Raw genomic sequence first — 18505 nt, 5'->3', positions numbered from 1 at the left:
GGCTGGGATTTCCCTACGTCATTTTAAGTTCTCAAAATGCACCTGTGTATAAAAGAACAGTGGGTTTGGGGCAGTGAGGTGGCCAGAGAATGTATCAACGTAGAGAAAGCGACAGTTTGAACAATGTTCTGATTTCACACGTCATTAAAAGTGGAGCCTGTCCGGAGACTGTACGGAGACGGCGGGGGAGGGACCCTCTGGCCGCCACATGCGCAACAAGTCCGAGGGGCGCACAGACTGCAGCCGACGGCGCGGGCTGGGAACGCTGCGCGTCGAGCTTAGGGGCGCAAAAGCGGCTTGGCGCTGGCCACGGGGAGGGATTTTGATTGGCCAATTCATCCTCACTCTGGATTGGGCTGAAGGACGCGCAGCAAACAAGTTTATCGCAACTTCAGGTGGTGCGTCACTGGAAGTTTTCTTTACGCGTGCCAAAACAGCAAAGGCATTTTGGAGTTGCTCTACGAGCATGGGAATCATCCAGCGGTGGGATTTTATTTCTGGTTTTGCAGGCAGGAGCTCAGCAGAGGATTTATTGTGACTCGGCAGGTGACCGACGCGGTGGGACGCTTCGTTTCGGCACTACTCCGCTTCTACTGAAGGCCATGTGAGATGGTCCCGACTGGTCACCGAGGCTGGGATGACATAACTTGAAGTGAAGAAGTTCAACAGCAGCGTTAAGTGACGATGGCCGCGCTGAGTTTCCTCTGCCTAACAGCCCTGTTGTGGCGGACGGGCCAGAGCAGCAGAAACTGTCCGGACCTGATCATTGACAGCTGTCACTGCTCGACTGAGAGGTACAAGGAGCCGAGCCGGCACCGCGTCCGAGTCAAAGTGCTGTGTGAGGATGTGGACTTGATGGACACGCTGCCGCCAAGCGCCCTGCCAAACAGAACCGTTTCACTGTGAGTAGGAGCCACCACGAGTTAATGTCCCAGACAGCTGAGCCAACTCAGACCCGTTCAGAAAAGTCACGAACTTTTGAAGTTTTTTTTTATTTTTATTTTTTATGTCACAGTCACACACTTTATTGGAACTGCAGATGATAGAATAACACAAAGTGGTGCAGCTAAGGAAGGGTGGCAAAACGAGTTGTGGTTTTCAACGATTTATATATATATATATATATATATATATATATATATATATATATATATATATATATATATATATATATATAAAAAACACCTGAACAATGTGGCAATTTAATCTCTGTCCCCACAGTTGATGCTTTTACACCTTCTGAAAGTGTCTCTACTAGATTTTCAATATCATTAAAGCTGAAATTATTGCCTATTCCGCTATATAGGCCTACTTTTTGAAGCTCTGAGAGATTGGATGGAGATGATCTGACTGGAACATTTCAACATCCTTAAGATAAACCATTATTTGCAGTCCTGGACGCATCAGGGCTGCAAATAATGGCTAATTCCTCTGCTGAAGAGGGAAATTAAACCCAGAGCCAGAGCTTCCATCCTTCCCATAAACTCTGACCAGCCTTTTCTTTCTAAAGAGAAGCGTCCCCTCAGCATATTGCCAGGAGAAGATGAGGGTGTTTACTGTGGTGACGCCGTTATTTCACTAAGGTTCATTAACAAACTTCTAAAGCCTCACAAAACAGCCAGATTTAAATTACACAATGGTGGACTCTGTTAATTGGATGACTTCTGAAAACCACTTTTGCGGCAAGTTTTTTTTAAAAGGTATCTGAGTATAGATGGTAGGATACAAAAGTACACTTTTATTTTTCAAACACCTGAAACCATGTGCCATTTTCAGACCATATTTTTCAATAGCCTTCCACATAAAACTTAATAAAAATATATTTTTATTATTGTGGAGGAACAGCAACCACATCTGGAAAAAACTTCATTAGAATGAATGCTTTTGCAAGGCACTACACCTGTATGAGTTTTATTCTGCAGAAATCTGCAAGACAACATAAAAAAAGGTTAATGGCAAGAAGAGATGCAACTATTTTATACTAAAGTAGATATTGACCCACTTTACGAGATCTTTAAATGAAGGTGACTGCAGTTCGTATAAATTGATTCCTGGGGTTTTAACAGATTCAACACCAGACAAGACAAATTCGTTTAAGACGAATATGGCACACACTAAACAGCTTATTTAACAATAGTTCCCGAGAAAATGTCTGTTTTGGATTTTAAAAATGTTTTTTAAACTGATAAACATAAAACTGATGGCTAACTATAAAACAGATTATAAAGAAATGTCAGCCTAAAGAGAAAGAACACCTAAGAATAAGGGAGCAAAAGAAGTGAAAACTGTTTTTTTTTTGTTGGAAGATTACAGTAAAATCCAGCCTCTACAATGTAACAAGAATGGTTTAGGGACACTGTAGCTAACAAGTAAAATAAAATAAAGGATGGACTCAGACATCACAGTGAGTTATGTGTGTTACAATATTGACATAAAGTGAATGTTTTACTTAGTTTGAATACTTCTAATCGCCGTTTGAGATAAAATTCACACCAAATGTCAGCAACAGCTCAAGTTATCCACACATGCAAGACAGCAACGAACACAAGAAACCATCTGAAATCTGTCAGTGCAGAAACCTTTACTGCTGTTATGAGCGAAACAATATCACCTGGAAATACAGTATCTGCTTTAATGCCTTACCCAAGTGAGACACCGACGTGTGGTGGGGAAATTGAACCTACAACTTTACCATTACAAGGCAAATATTGTGGCCAAGAGGTTAAAAAAATACTAAAGAAAAATCAAAATAGTTTTATCTCTTGATTATAGAATTTTGCGGTATTATATCTTTTAACTAAAAACTATCACATTATAGTCATATCAGATATGGTTCATTTGACGTCTTTATTACAAAGAGGTTTCTGTTAACCTTGCCTGCGAGCTGAATCCTCAAAGTATTTGTGCGTTCACAAACACACGAGAATCCATCTTGTCCTGCTCCCATCTCAGTTGTTTGGACCTGAACCAAAAACGTGTCGTGCCAATTACGTTGCAGTATTGTGGAAATACCAGCTGTGGCGAAAGCAAGAGCTGCCCAGCCCACAGCTGAACCAAAATAAACATGGTGGTGTAAGGAGGATGCACGCATAGCTGCTGCTATCACAACTGTTTTGTCACTTCTTTGGAAGAAAAGCAGCTGGAAGTGCCTTGACCAGCATAACTTGTGGTTTCTCATGATGCCTGCTGCTTATGTTTTAATTTGATACTGTGATTGGCTAAAACCAACCTTTGGTAGGCGGGCACTAGGTGTCCCTTCGCCCAATCAGCTCGAAAAGTTCGCCCGAATGTCCCTTCTTTCCCTGAAAGGAATCGATGGGAGGAGACCCGGATTGATAACGTGCAGAACGCTGAGTGCTACACATTATCAATCTGGATGTCCAGGTTAGGTTTCTGTAACCTTTTTTTTTTTTTTGTAAAACACCAATGCATGTTTTCTATTTGTGGCCTGAATGGAGGTGCAATTTGATTCCTATAGCAGATTCATTCAAGACCGATTAAGTTATTTAAAAAAAACATAATCAGCAACATTGATAGATCAATTAGTAAGTAATCAGTAAATTATCTGAATTAAATAAATCATGTTTTTTGTATATAAAAGTTGCCAACGTTTTAAGATGTTCCATCACAGACAGATAATAAACAGCAGACAAGTATCTCCAGAGAATACAGCTTTGAATAGTTTTTTACACATTTTGCAGTTTGTTTTTTTTTCCCTATGAATTCCATTTAGTCTTTCTATAACAGTGTATATAACAGTTACATTTCAGAGCTCAAGTCTGTAGCTTACATATTGGCTTCCTTGTATGTGGGTTGTGTATAAGACTTGAGTCTGACACCACAAGTCAAAGTCAAGCTTCAAGGCTTTAGAGAGTGAGACTTGAGTTTCAGTCTGAAACTCAAGTCCCCATCTTTTCCCTAAACTCAATAGGAAACCTCAGAATCTTTCACATCTGTGAAATATACTACAATTGCGTTTTTTATTATTTCTTGGAAAACCTAATTGGTGAAGCATCCCAGATCTGCAAAATAAATCCCTTTTCAAACACACATTCATAAAGTTTTACTTTACAGCCTTAACCTTGTAACCTGACAAGCCAGAATGATTATGTGTAGCACTCTCGGTTTTGTTCTACACATTAACAAGCAGGGGCTGCTCACATCGAATCCAATCGGGGAAAGGAGGGGCATTCAACACCTAGTGCCCGTCTACCAGTTTGGTTTCAGCCAATCAAATGAAAATGTCATAAGCAGCAGGCGTTTCTGCCAAAGCCGGTAGGTAAAAAGGCACACACATCTTTGCAATCCAAGAATGCACTAAGCACTTTTTTTTTTGCTGTTCTTCTTTCAAAGATGAAATTGTGGATTCTGACAAAAAAAGATGTGATAGTATCTCCGGCGCTGCCATGTTTATTTTGGTCCGGCTGTGGGCTCCGCAGCACTTGCTTTCGTCACAGCTGTGTGTCGCGCCTTAAACCATAATACCGCAAAGTGATTGGACGACTCATGCTCGGTCGCTTCTTGAACGGTTGAGGTGGGAGATGGATGCTTTTGTATTTGTGAACACACAAAAACACGAGAGTTCAGCTTGCAGGCAAGGTTGTAAACATTGATGTACAAATCCTTCGAGGCTTTGGCCAATTCAGCTTTCTGCATGATTGCTGTGTGTGACGTGTAAAACGGAAGAATGAACATAAAGTCATTATGTACTACACCAATGATCTAAAGTGCAGAAAGTATTTATTAAGGCCATATAAAATCAGGCATCACTCAAGTTAGAAAAAATAGTTTGTTGCATCAACATTTGTGAAGAGTATTTAAAGAAAATAATGGTGTTTTAATTCAGCTGGCACAGTTGGGTGGCTGATGCACGTGTTAAACCAGTTCATTCTTGTGGTCACATGAAAAGTCAGTGCTTAGAAAAGCAAAAATGGAATCACTATAATGCTTCTTGTAGGGGTGACCAATAATTCAATAGCAGTGTATATGGCGATATAACTTTATTCAATAAAGGCGATATGACATTTCCAATATTTCAATATACATTACAGTCTGTGATTACAGCATTTGTCCATGGCTGACATTCTGGGTATTATGTAATCTTATGTGTTTTATTTTTTTAAAGCAAATATTTCTAAAAGGCTGTATTGGAGGAGTTGTATAAACATGACAAAATAATTGTCATAAGCTTGTAAAGGCATCTGTTGTGGGTGTTCTTTGCAGTCTTTCTGAGGCTTTTATTTTGGTTATATGGATATAATTATGTTGTATCGACATAAATTAAGAAATATATCGTGATATAAGTTTTGGCCATAGTTTCTTGTGTGTAAAGTAGATACGTATGTTCAGTGTTTTGCAGAAAACAGGAAGCTGTTGTGTAAATCTGGGCTGGTGTTTAGCTAACTGTGAAGTTCTTTATTAACAATTTCCCACTGAGGAGTGTAGTGGTTATCAAGAACCGCTTTTGGGGGTATGATTTGTTCACTGACAGACGGGTCACTGGACTGGGCTGGTTAAGCTGAAATGCTGCAGTTGACTGGTCCACAGACAACTTTTTTTTTGGTGCATCTCTAACTTGCTGTCCTCAGTTCTTAGATGCACACTGTACCCAGTCATTGTGTTAACAGAATAAGGGTTTATAAAATATGGGAAGAAGAACAACTCACAGACATGCAGTTATGCTGCCGTTACTGAATTCTAGCCTTTATTTGATATAGCAACATGTTTGATTACATGTGACCCTGGGTCTAGTTATTAAAATGGAAACATAATGTATTCTGCTATTGTAAAATGCTTCTTAAATGTTCTTATTCCCGCTTGAGAACTTGGACTCTTCATTTCCCCAGATCTCATTTCTAGTGCTGCTTTCGAGTCTCACCTGTCTTGTTTTGTTAAACTTCGCCCGTCTACATAAATTGCTTGCTGTTCCCCCTGCGATGTATTATTTGCATTGTATTCAAAGTTATTCAAACACGAATCAGACACTTCCACAGGAACACAGAGAAACCTCCTTTAGCATTTATTCCTGTCTCTTTTTTTGCAGATCAAACAGCACTTCAAACGCTGAAAGGGTTGATAACTCTTCTCTGCACATCAACGCTCTATCTCTTTGCAGGTGCTCTGAAATGCTGTGAAATTAATAGACTGCTTTATTATTGGAAACTTGATGCCTGGCTTTGGTGGGGGGGAAAGCAAATTGTAAATGTAAAGGCCCTTGACGAGTCAGAGCCAATGGCCGCTCATGCTGAACCTAGAGCAGGGCTGTTTAATAAAAGGCACTTTATTTAGAGTGGTGGTTGCTTTCCTTAATACAAGGAATTGTTAATGGCTTTGTTTTATTTTTCAACATTTGTCAAAATAGAAATGCTTTGTTGCCTGACGTTGGGGAATAGGGGACTTTATGAATAAATGAAACAAATATACAGCATTTTTTCTTAGTACTTAAGTCAGGAGTGCTGATCAGAAATTTACATACACCCATAATCAGGTTGAGTAGTAGTAGTAGTAGTAATTGTAAGCCTTTTTTTCCGTGGCAGATTGATCCTAGAGAGCTTAAGTGTTTTTTGGATTCATTATGTGTGTTCTAAATCCAAACTGGGTAAATGTTACACATACCTGCTCTGATATATCCTGTACAGTGCGTATAATAAGGGCTGTCAGGTCTCTGTACGACCGGTGTCAGAGTCTGGTCCGCATTGCCGGCAGTAAGTTGGACTCGTTTCCAGTGAGAGTTGGACTCCGCCAAGGTTGCCCTTTGTTACTGATTCTGTTAATAACTTTTATGGACAAAATTTCTAGGCGCAGCTAAGGTGTTGAGGGGATCCGTATTGGTGGCCTTAGGATTGCGTCTCTGCTATTCGCGGATGACGTGGTCCTATTGGCATCATCAGGGCGTGATCTACAGCTCTCACTGGAGCGGTTCGCAGCCGAGTGCGAAGCGGCCAGGATGAGGATTGGTGCCTCCAAATCCGAGACCATGGTCTTGAACCGGAAAAGGGTAGAGTGCCTCCTCCGGGTTGGGGAGGATGTGCTGCCCCTAGGGGAAGAGTTCAAGTATCTTGGGGTCTTGTTCCCGAATGAGGGGAAGATGGAGCGAGAGATCGACAGGCGGATTGGTGCAGCGTCTGCTGTGAAGCGGGCGCTGTACTGATCTGTTGTGGTGAAGAGAGAGCTGAGTCAAAAGGCAAAGCTCTCGATTTACCGGTCGATCTACATTCCTACCCTCATCTATGATCACGAACTTTGGGTCATGACCGAAAGAACGAGATCCCGGATACAAGCGGCTGAAATGAGTGTTTCTGGGCTCTCCCTTAGAAATAGGGTGAGGAGCTCAGTCATCTGGGGAGGACTCAGAGTAGAGCCGCTGCTCCTCCATGTCGAGAGGAGCCAGTTGAGGTGGCTCGGGCATCTGGTCAGGATGCCTCCTGGACGCCTCCCTGGTGAGGTGTTCCGGGCACGTCCCACCGGGAGGAGGCCCAGAGGAAGACCCAGGACACGCTGGAGGGACTATGTCTCCCGGCTGGCCTGGGAACGCCTTGGGATTCCCTCGGAGGAGCTGACCCAAGTGGCTGGGGAGAGGGACGTCTGGGCCTCCCTACTGAAGCTGCTACCCCTGCGACCCGACCCCGGATAAGTGGAAGACGATTGATAGATGGATGGATGGAGTTCATGTACCACCTATAGTATTTGGTTAAATGTGCCTTGAAGCTGCAGAGACACCATCCACTTCTGGAGCCGCCAACAAGCATTTGATATAATTGCAGTAAGATATTTGACCGCAATTTTTCTTGGTTTCTGCAGAATCAATTGAGTTAATGAAAATTTGTTCAGCCATAGACCAGGCTTTTAACTGTGAACTTTCAATATGGTTGAAGTTGGGGCCATTCCAGAACCTCAATGTCAGCCCGCTTTATCCATTCCAGTTTAGGTGTGGGTTGGGGATCATTGTCTCACTTAGAACACCCAATTGGGTCCACATTTTAAGCTGTTCATTTGTGTTGAAGTTAAATAATTTGGAGGTAATCATTCACCATTATCATTATAACTGCTAGCAACAAAATAGACTTGGCATCATGCTACCACCATCATGCTTTCTAGTTGGTGCAGTATTCTTGGGTTTATAAGGCTTTATCTTGGCTCATATGTTGGTGAAGAGTCTCAGTGATCCAGGTCATGATCAATCCAAAAAAGATAAAAAAAATATAACAACTGGACTTCTATTTTGAAGCTTAAGACGTTTCGCTTTCGATCCAGGAAGCTTTCTCAACTCAAAATGTCTGGAGTAGTGTGCCTTGGAACTTAGAACAATCCTGTTGAAAATGTATGGTTAGAGCTGACAGGGTGTACGCATGCAAGGCGGCCTACAATGTTGGCTCAGTTACCAGTTCTGTCACGAGGAATGGGCCGAAGTTCCAGCCAACTTTTATGAGAAGCTCGTGGAAGGATATCCAAAACTTTTGACCCAGGTTATACAGTTTAAATGGAAAAGCATCAAATATTAACAAAAAATGTATGTAAACTTCTGACCTTCAAGAAAGTAATACAACAATGTACAAAAATAATGCTCGCTCTCATTATTCTAACATTTAGAAATTAGAAATAATTTTGGTTATCCCTAACGGACATAAGACAGGAAAGGTTCATTCAGATTCATGTCTAACAGTGAGAAAAAAACCTTGTGTCTTTTCTTATAGTGTATGTAAACTTCTGGTTTCAACTGTATGTAGTTTGACAAATTTACCTTTAGACAGCAATCAGTCAACATCATAAACCTTCCTGTGACTCTGAGCAAGTCAGTGCAATTCTCTGAAGAATGCTATTACTGCTTTCCGCGTTGGGCAGCTTCATAGATGAAGAAATGAAAGAATTTGTCTTCAAAGAGGGTGCAGTAACTACTTATGTGCAAAGCTGTACTTTTTTCTGAAACTAATGAAAGAACAAGCCTTACGATTGTAAGACAGGGAGAAAGAGAATAAACAAGGGACCGAAAACTATGATGAAACGCCAAAGACCAGCCTCGAGCTTGTGAGGGAGCTCTGTTTTCACACCGAACTTCTGTTTTCTACTCAGCCTGGAGACGTTTGTTAGACAGCCTGTCTCTATTGGCTGCATGAGTCCACCACTATCAAAGTTCAATAAATTTCAGCTTTGACCAAACCCAAAGCAAGCTTCGCTGATCTGCACCTGCCTCTGCACAGAGGTGGGTTGAGTGCTACGTTTGGCTTAGCACAGCGCAATGCTGCTGTTGCGTGACGCACGTAACACGCATGAAGACGTTTCAGAGCTACACACAGCTAGCGTCGCTCTCAATCTAAATGACCTGCCGTGATGTACCATGTCTATCCAACAATTGAATATCTATGTAGTTTGCCCCAGAATAGGAGATCAACCGTTTTAAAATAACTCTTCCATTTCTGATTGGAAGCCAAAAGTTATCAGTTTACCTTATCTATGTTCTGTTAGTGGTCCACCTCAAAACAGAAAAGTCCAAATGTGTCATTAATGGCCTGTAAAGTTAATTTGACTTTCATGTCATTGATGAGTGGATGTAAACTGACCGGTGTAGGTACCAGATCGACTCGGGTGGTCAGATCGGCTCGGGCGCTTCCCGATGACGTCATTATATGGCAAATCCATCTCAAACACACTACATGATGCCCGCGGTCTCCATTTGTTACAAATCAATTTTATTTTGTTAATTTACGGTTATTTTCCAGTAACTTAATCGAGGCATGAAAACTTTTAACATCATATTTGGAATACTTCTGTGGTAGTCTGACAATTTAATCGTTAATTTTGCCGGATCAAAGTTACATCTTAAGCGAAATTTCCTTCCTCCAATTTTTTTTTGAAAGTTGTGAAGGGAAAATAAACCATAAACGCTTTTTATTTTTAATAAAAGTCTGCAGCCATTTCAATTTAATCACGGCATTCATCACTTTAAAATCAATTATTCCTCCTTTTTTTACTGATATTACTATTCCGTTTTTGTTAACAATATTCTTCCAAAAATTGAGCCAACTGTCAAATATTTGTTGGTTTTTTTGTAAAATGGCTTGAATATTTGTTCTATAATTTCCAGTGTGGTCCTTGCTAATCATTATACCTAAAGATTTTTCCTCATTTTTATCAATTAAAGTGGATTGATTATTTTGAATTGCTAAGATTTCACATTTTCTAGGTTCATCTTTAAGCCTGAAGCTTTTTTAAAAAAAAGAAACCGCTAAATTAACTAAATAAAATTGATTCGTTACAAATGCAGACCGCGGGCTCAATGTGGTTTCTTTGAGTGGCGTTGCCATAAGGTGACGTCATCGGGAGGCGCAGGGACCATGGAGAATTTCTTTGTAAAATTGTCCGTTTACAAACCGCAATCCCGCTCTCGAATAAAACCCACACCCCGCTATAATTACTTTAGTAAGTTGCCCAGACCAATTACAATGTTTTGCTCAATTGTGCAAACGTTAAACCAATCATGTATAGTGACGTCATCAGAAGGCGCAGGGCCCCGAGTCAATCTGACCACCCGAGTCGATCTGGTACCTACACCGGCATTGTAAATGCATGCCATGTTTTGACTCCTCTTGAGAGAGTTATGGTTGCATGTGTTTGTGTTGATGTGTGTGCAGTGTGCTGTGATCAGACCACTGGAGATCTGTGGAGGTCTGAAGGTCACTTTGCCCCATGCCTTGGTGAACTAAATCCTTCAGCTACGTTCTCCTGGGGCAGGAAGCAGTTTTCCTGCATTAGGAAATGTGACCTTTTGTCAGGCTGAGTTGCCCTCCCTGCTCGCTCCTTTGTTTGCATGTGATGTGTAAATAAACAGATATATCAAGGGAAGCATGTACATGCCACTCTCTCCCTGCAGACGGGTCGAACGCTCTCATTTGCTCCCCGTGTGCTCTTTTTCTCACCCCCTGTGAGCAACTAGTCCCACCGTTTCCTGAGTGACAGTTTAAGCACAGATGTGTCACTTTTGAATGCTCTCACCAAGTTCCAAAAGGCATCTCTTGTTATAGGCACAGATTGGGCATGTTGCTTGGCTTTTTTTTTATTACAGCATCTATAAAATGTTTATGAGGAACAGGCCCCTTGCAGCATTGGAACACCCTTGCAAGTGCCAAAGAGAAACAATTCAATGAACAAATCAAGGAGCGGTAGCATGAATAATAGAGATGGAAATGAGCTGTATGCAGGAGTGAGTCAGTAACTCTCTCCGCCGCATAGTGCCCTCGATTAGCACCTGTGCCTGTGTTTTCCTTATCAGCCGTGCTGTGGGGAAGGTGGGGAGTGGAAGTTAAGGAGTTCTGCCTGACAGCTCTGCCGACCTTGGGACCTATCGTTTGTAATTGTTTCTGCAGTTTTGAGCAGCAGCGTTTCTCTGCAGAGCAGCGGCACAGATTGCAGCTGACACCCATCCAGGGTCGGGCGCTAACAGTCACGTCACTTATCAAAAGATGCGGAGGGACGGGTAGCTGAAGAGACAAAGGGATAGACCGAAGGTGGGAGATGCAGCTGGGTATTTCGGGGGAAGCAAAACAAAATCCAGAGCATAGTGTGTGACAGATGTGGCAGAAAGAACATTGGAGAAGTAAACGACGTGTTTAAAGTGTCACTTTTTAGCTGAGAGTTAAAATGTTGCACCTTACAAACCTATTTATACCCGTTGAGCCTTGAACTTTATCTCTTATCTGCTTGTCTGTTGTCGCATTACAGACACAAACTGCAATGTACTTTAGGGGATTTTATGCTATAGTCCAACACAAAGTGCATACATACTTGTGAAGTGGAAGGAAAATTATTTACGGTGTTGAATATTTTTACAACAAAAATCTCAAAAGCATCGCTCGCAGTTTGAGTGAGCCTCCACGAGTTGATATTTTGTGAACAACCTTTAGCTGCAAATACAACTACAAGTCTTTTGGAGTATGACCTGAGCTTTGCACACCTTCAGACCCTTTTTAAATTTTTTTGCACAATTGTTTAAGTTCAATCGGACTGGATGTTGAGTGCCCTGTGAAGATTGAATGTCAACGCTTGCTGCAGATTCTCAATTGGATATAGGTCTGGACTTTAACTGAGTCATTGTGAAATGAATGACTGTGTTTTGATCTAAACCATACTATTGTAGCTCTGTGTGTTTAGGGATGTTGTCTGTTTAGGGTCGGACCTTCACCCGTCACGTGTGTTTTGTAGTCTGCCAATTGGCAATATTTAGACCCTGTTCCCCCGACACTGATCCACTGAAAACGTGATTTTCCGTTTCTGCTAGCAATTGCGAACCATGTGTCTAACAGAGTAGAAACCGTGTGATTTCCCTGTCATGCCACTAGTAGGCAGTATGTTGTGTGAAAGTCAAAAACGTACATGCTTCCTGCTTAAAAAGGCACTGCTACTGATGTGCCAGGGCTTCCACAAACAGGAAAACTGTTTTTCCTGTGGACACAACAACGGAGAGTGGGGTTTCTTTTTTTTAAAACGTTACGCTCTGGAACTTGATTTTAACCCAAGCTAGTTTCAGAGAAAACATACACCATTGTGGTGTAGACAAAAAATAGAGACAATTTTTTTCTGTTTTCACCAAAAAACAGTTCTCATAAATCATCCAATCAACTCTATGAAAATTCCCATTTCCTGCTATACAAACGCATCCCATGAATCCACTACCATCATGCTTCACAGTGGTGATGGTGTGTTTAGGGTGATGTTAGGGCTGGTTACATTTTTTTTGATGCGCGTTAATCGCTTTAATATTTGTTTTTTTTTTTTTACTCGCTTATTTGGGCTCTAAAATAGGGTGGCGCTGCCACACTACAGACACAGTGAGTATAACCAGCTGAAATATCCCTCCACCTCATTTACACAATCGAGCGCATCCTGACATAGAAGTTGACGGTAGTAAAGGCAGAGAGAGCAACTCTGCACGTATTTTCTGCAGTTTAAAGTTGCAATAACCGGTGATAACTGCTGAAAGTAGATTACGCGGTGCAGATCACTATTTTGAGCAGAGATTGGTTCTGAACTTGAGTTTTTAGACCCTCATAACATTGCAGAATCCCAACCCATAAACCATACTTTAATGCTTATTAATTAGTTGTCTCTGTATTTGACAAACTAAGGCTGAATCACATTGCCAAACAAAGTACCCTGGAGGTAAAGCTTGAGCACATGAAGCTGTGCTAAAACAGTTCTCTTTAAAAGGTATTTAGCTCCTGCCCCCATTGCAAACAAAGTGTAAGACTCTGGAATGACCTGGAAATTTTAAACCCTTTTTCAGACTTTTAAAAAAACTGTGTATGAACGTGGATATAAACAGCATGCAAAAATATATGAAGAAATTGTTGTTGGTGTGAAAGCTCAGAATTAGATGAGAGAAAGGGAAAAAATGAATAAAGCATGTGATTTTATTAAAATGTAAAATTAGTATTACTTTAAATGTGAATGCTTAATACCATGTCTATCTTTTGTTTAAGAGGTGAAAAAAATATTTCGGCCTGAAATATTTATTTATTTACACATTTGTTTACACATTGTGTAAACATCAGGGCGTTATCATTAGCGATTTAGCCGTTATTGGCCAGAGTTTAACATTTTATTGCACCAGGATGATTTCATTCCAATTCTGAAAAGTGCTTGAAAATGAAAAATAAAAATATTTTTTGTACAAGCATGTTTTTTACCAGTATCATTTATTGCAAAATTGCATATTAAAATGCCCAAAGAGGCTTTTACCTTTTCAGAAATAAAAAGATAAAACATGCGATTAATTTGTGATTCATCTCGAGTTATCTTTTACAATTATGGGATTAATCACGATTAAATTTTTTAATCGTTTGACAGCACTAATTCAAATGTAAGATATTATGTTAAAAATTAAGAATAAACCAATGGATTTAAAATTTCTAACTGTAACTAGTTGCAACTAAATTACAGATAAATAATATATAGTAATATAAAGAATACCTACATTACAAAATTATATTTGGATATTATCACAATTAATATTACAAATCAAACGTTATTTGGAATATCAAGACACAATCTCACAAATAAAAAAAATATAAATAATAGATGAAATGAGGAATGCTGTACCTAGTAATAAAAAGGGCCACATTCATTTCAGCAAACAAATTTGCGCATATTTTTGTATACTAAGATACTGAAAGATCTAATACATGTGTTTACATTTGGCCAAATTCTAGTCATTATATTCCAGTCACTTTCTGTATTAATTGCTCATAAATCAGTTCATGAAAAATTTTAGGAGGTTGCACCAATTCCTTTTGCGTTGCTGCTTTCACCATAGGGTGCTGATCATGGTCTCCCTTTTTCTGCTCTCTTAAAGACGCGGGTTCAACCCTCTTCAGGGGTGGAAGCATGCATCGGATGGGAGAAAAAAAACAGTAGCATACTTGTAAAGCGGCATCTAGCAAAATAATATAAATAAATGTTTATTGATGGCTACACTCTTTTTGTATTAATTTGAAATCAAAATTTAAATAGAATAATGAATGTGATTAATTACACAACCCTAACCCCAACCCTAACAAAAGGAACATTATTTTGCATGTTGGCCAAAAAGTAAAATTTTTGTCCCACACCTGTTTCTGCAGTATGTTTGCAACGTACCCGCCATGACTTCTAATAGCTTTCTTATTTCTTCTTTCTTTGCCACAAAGGTCAGATTTGTGCAGTGCACACTTAATAGTTGTTTTGTGAACAGATTCTCTGTACAGAGCTGTGAGTTTCTGTTTCTCCTCCAGAGTTACTTGAAGGATGCTTCTCTGAATAATGCATGCTATTCTGTCAGATTTGCTGGATGGTAGATTGAGGCCTAGTTCACACGTAGCCGGATATCTAGAGAAAAATAAATAAATAAATTTTCTTTGCGCCTTGGACTTTTATCCACACCAAAACTCAGTTTTACATCACTAAAAACGATTATTTCAGAAACCTACGGCCAAAGTAGAGATTTCTGAAACCTCAGTTTTTGAGTCTGCGTGTGTACTGTACATGGTAGAACGGAGTTACAGGGTCCGGTGCAATACAGTCTGCGACAAATAATGCGGCTCTGACCTCACATGTGACCATAGACTTGGCCATGCAGTGGAGGAAAACTGAATGCTACCAGAGAGGTGTTATTTTGACGTTGCTGTTGTGATTTACTGTTTACGACATGTGCCTAAACAATGTTAAAATGGACAAATTCACTGCTTTCATCGGCGTCTCCCGTCGTTTATTCCCAAGTGACGTTACACCCGGGAACCACACAGCATTTCCAGCCTTCACCTCGTTATTGAGACTTTAAGGTAAAAGCGTAAGTGGAGCATTATAAACATTACTGTTGGTTCATTCTGTTGAGGTGCAAAGGAGAAGGAGCGCCCTAATACAGAGGCGCAATGCTGCTAAGCGTTGCCATTATTGTGAAAGATTCGGACTGTCAGACTCAGGTTTTAGCTTGGCGGTACACTGCCCCTATGTGTTTGGCATGTTTAAATCAATGCACAGTGGTGTATTTGTGTGGGTTTGTGTCGATGAAAACCTTTTCTGGAAACAATCCCGTACTTGGGATAGTTTAATAACCTAAACCTGCTTTGAACTTTCCCAAAGCTTTCTGCCTGATCCGTCTGCTGCTTCCCTTGTTTGATCACCAACGTTCTCTAACGAACTTCTGAAGCTGTATTTATACAAAGAATAAATTATACACATGTGGATTTTATTTACTAAGTAGGTGACCTCTGAAGCAATTGGTTGCACTCTATTTAGGTATATGAAAGTCAAATGGGTCAGTAACACGCTTTTCACACTTTTCAGTTATCTTTTGGGTTTTTTGCAACAGTTTAGAAAAACAGTACCTTAGTTTTGATTGTTTTTTCTCAAATATCTACTACTTTGTAAAATGGTAAATGGTTTGTACTTGTACACGGCTTTAGCAAGTCCGACGACACCAAATCGGCCCCCAAGAGCAGGGGATTGAACCAGCAACCCGCCAGTTACAGGACAAACTCCTGCCCCACTGTCGCCCCTTTGTCGTCTGTGACATAAAACCCCAATAAACTACAATGTGAAAAGGTTTAAAGGGCGATAATAGTTGTGCAAGGCTCTGGAATTGAAGTGCTTTTACTTCTAAATTCAAGCTCAAAGATACACAGAGTTGTGCTTTCTGGCTGCAGAATGTCGGGCAGTAACGACACCAAAAACAGCACTGCCTCTGCTGCGTCCCAGGTGACACACTCAATTTGCATACTGTTTGTGTTTTCTCATGATTTACCTGCTGAGTGTAGAGCATGTGTGGCTTTAATTTAACTCTCACACTTTGAAGGTGTGTGCAAGCATCTAATAGGAATGATAGTCTAAATAAAAAATAGGTCCTAGGAAAATAGTTTTGAATTTGCCTGCTCTAACATACACTGATTGGCAGATCGGGCATTTTTTTTTTTTATCCAATCAGTCCTTTAAATTCTACATAAAACATGACCAAGACCAAGAGTAGACATAATTTAGCTTTTCTATTGATCTTATTGAAAACACATCAAAGCAACAACTGAAGTAAGCCTTTGTGGTAATAGAAAAGTACTACTGCCAGCTTTACTGTGGAATTTGACACGTCTTCGTTGTTATCTCATTTGATCATCCTGCTTTTAACTTTAGAATTTTTTTTTTTTTTTTACATATCATGCTTCATAAGTTTACCTTTGGATTGTCAGTAACTGTGTTAAGTTTGCTTCCACCGCTTTTGAAGGCTGAACTCATGTGCGTCATGCAGTCATATTGTGAAATATCAGCACAAGTGAAGAAGGCAGTAGGTGTAGAGCTGCAGCTGTGACCACTTTTAGCAAGGGGGGGGGGGGGGGCAGTCAGATCATCTGTGTGGAAGACAATGATTTTTAAGACACAGGCATAGATCAAAAATATATGATGTGCACAATTTGCTGCTCTGTGGTGTTTGCACTATTTTAAAAATGCAATAATTACTCCGCAACCACTCAAAATTTAAATCTGCCATTGTATATGGCCAACTTCTATAGATAGTGACTGGAACTTGTTTGATATATATTGCCAAATTTAAATACATGTATAGGATCTTTTAGTAAACTATTATACTAAAGTATCAGAAAAATTATTTGGTCAAAATAACTTCCTCCTACTTATAATTTGTAGGATTTGGTATCGTTCTCCTTATCGATCTGGTATTTTATTGGTATCATTATCAATACTTTTTTTTAAATCAAACAAAAGAGTAAAAAAAAGTCCACTAAACAGATAAATTAGCATAAACCAACTCACTAGAAATGTAATTTTATATAAGCTAAATGTGATACATAAAATTACAAATACAGGCTCAGTAATAACATTAATGTATTTAACAGAAAAGATTTGCATCAATCCTTCAGTACGCTAGCAAGGCCAACCAACACTAGATTGTTGCACATGTAAACGTACCCTGTGCAATTAAAGCATTTTGATTGGACGATCCGAGCTTGGGGCCGTAGTATTTGTGCCCCACAGCTGTCTAGTGAGCGCGTTGGATTTAGCCAACTGAGTTTGTCAGTTTCAGGCAGGCTATAGACGCAAATGTTTCTAAGCAGAATTTAATTGGTAAGGGAATCTGTCTTTTTACAATATTACTCTATAAAGATCCTGTCCCGCTGATTATTGTGAACATGGAGCTCCACAGCGACATCTGGTGGGGCCACGCCCCACGGGCCCCAAATGTAGAGACGCCACAGCTGCTACCTTCCGACTATTCTTCGGTCTGAGACATTATGTAGTCAGTCTCAAACCAGCGTGAAGGTGGTTTACAAGGACACAGATTTAAAACAACCAAGTCAAACATGGCTAAACTGTTGGATTTGGGATAATAAGCTGCTATATTGCAGGCGGACAGTTTGTCTGAACGGGTACTGACTTATAAAGAAAATTTAGATTTACATGAATGTACATTGCATCTCAGGCCATTTTAGGTATTGCGTCACTATAAATAAAATGATCTGCATTCTTTTCTCTGACCCTCGTTTATTAACTCTATCTTTGTGATTCTCCCTCACTGTTTATTTCTTGGGGGGGGGGGGGGGGGGGTTCTTCTTGTCTGCCAAGGTGCTGTTTGTGCTCTCCCCTCTTCAGAGTCCTGAGTACTTACCCATGAATATTTCATTGCACACGCACAGCCCCTCTATACACTCTTGTGCATTATCTCATTGACAAACAATGTGAGCACACAGCAGATCTAGAAACACAGAGTGCAAAATGCATTATTGCCTGTGACACACATGGACATGGAGAGCCCGGCGTTAATCCACACAGACGTGACCGAAATGGCCCCCGATAAAAAAAGTTGTTCTATCTACTGTCATGTTGCGAGGAGTCGTGCTATTCTCATAACATCTGTCCTCCAGTTTGCTTCTGCTGTGCATTTTCCAGTCAAACATTTTCTGTTTGTAAAAAGCAATCTTGAGATGGGTGAGTCATGTAAGCTCCAGAGGAGGGAATACTTTTAGATCCAATC

The 18505-nt window shown here is 40.3% G+C and overlaps 1 protein-coding gene across 1 annotated transcript in view; it reads left to right on the top strand.

The window, feature by feature from the left end:
• The first annotated feature begins 255 nt into the window (after positions 1-255).
• Positions 256-18505, top strand: part of LOC105921153 (adhesion G protein-coupled receptor A3) — a 277946-nt gene continuing 259696 nt past the window's right edge. Inside the window, exon 1 of the mRNA XM_036126251.1 lies at positions 256-902. Coding sequence (XP_035982144.1) covers positions 685-902 — 218 coding nt within the window. The 5' untranslated portion in view covers positions 256-684. The remainder of the gene's footprint in view (positions 903-18505) is intronic.

The sequence above is a fragment of the Fundulus heteroclitus genome, chromosome 22, assembly GCF_011125445.2.
Source record: "Fundulus heteroclitus isolate FHET01 chromosome 22, MU-UCD_Fhet_4.1, whole genome shotgun sequence".
In the NCBI taxonomy this organism is placed as follows: domain Eukaryota; kingdom Metazoa; phylum Chordata; class Actinopteri; order Cyprinodontiformes; family Fundulidae; genus Fundulus; species Fundulus heteroclitus.
This window is presented reverse-complemented; position numbering and strand designations above follow the sequence as displayed.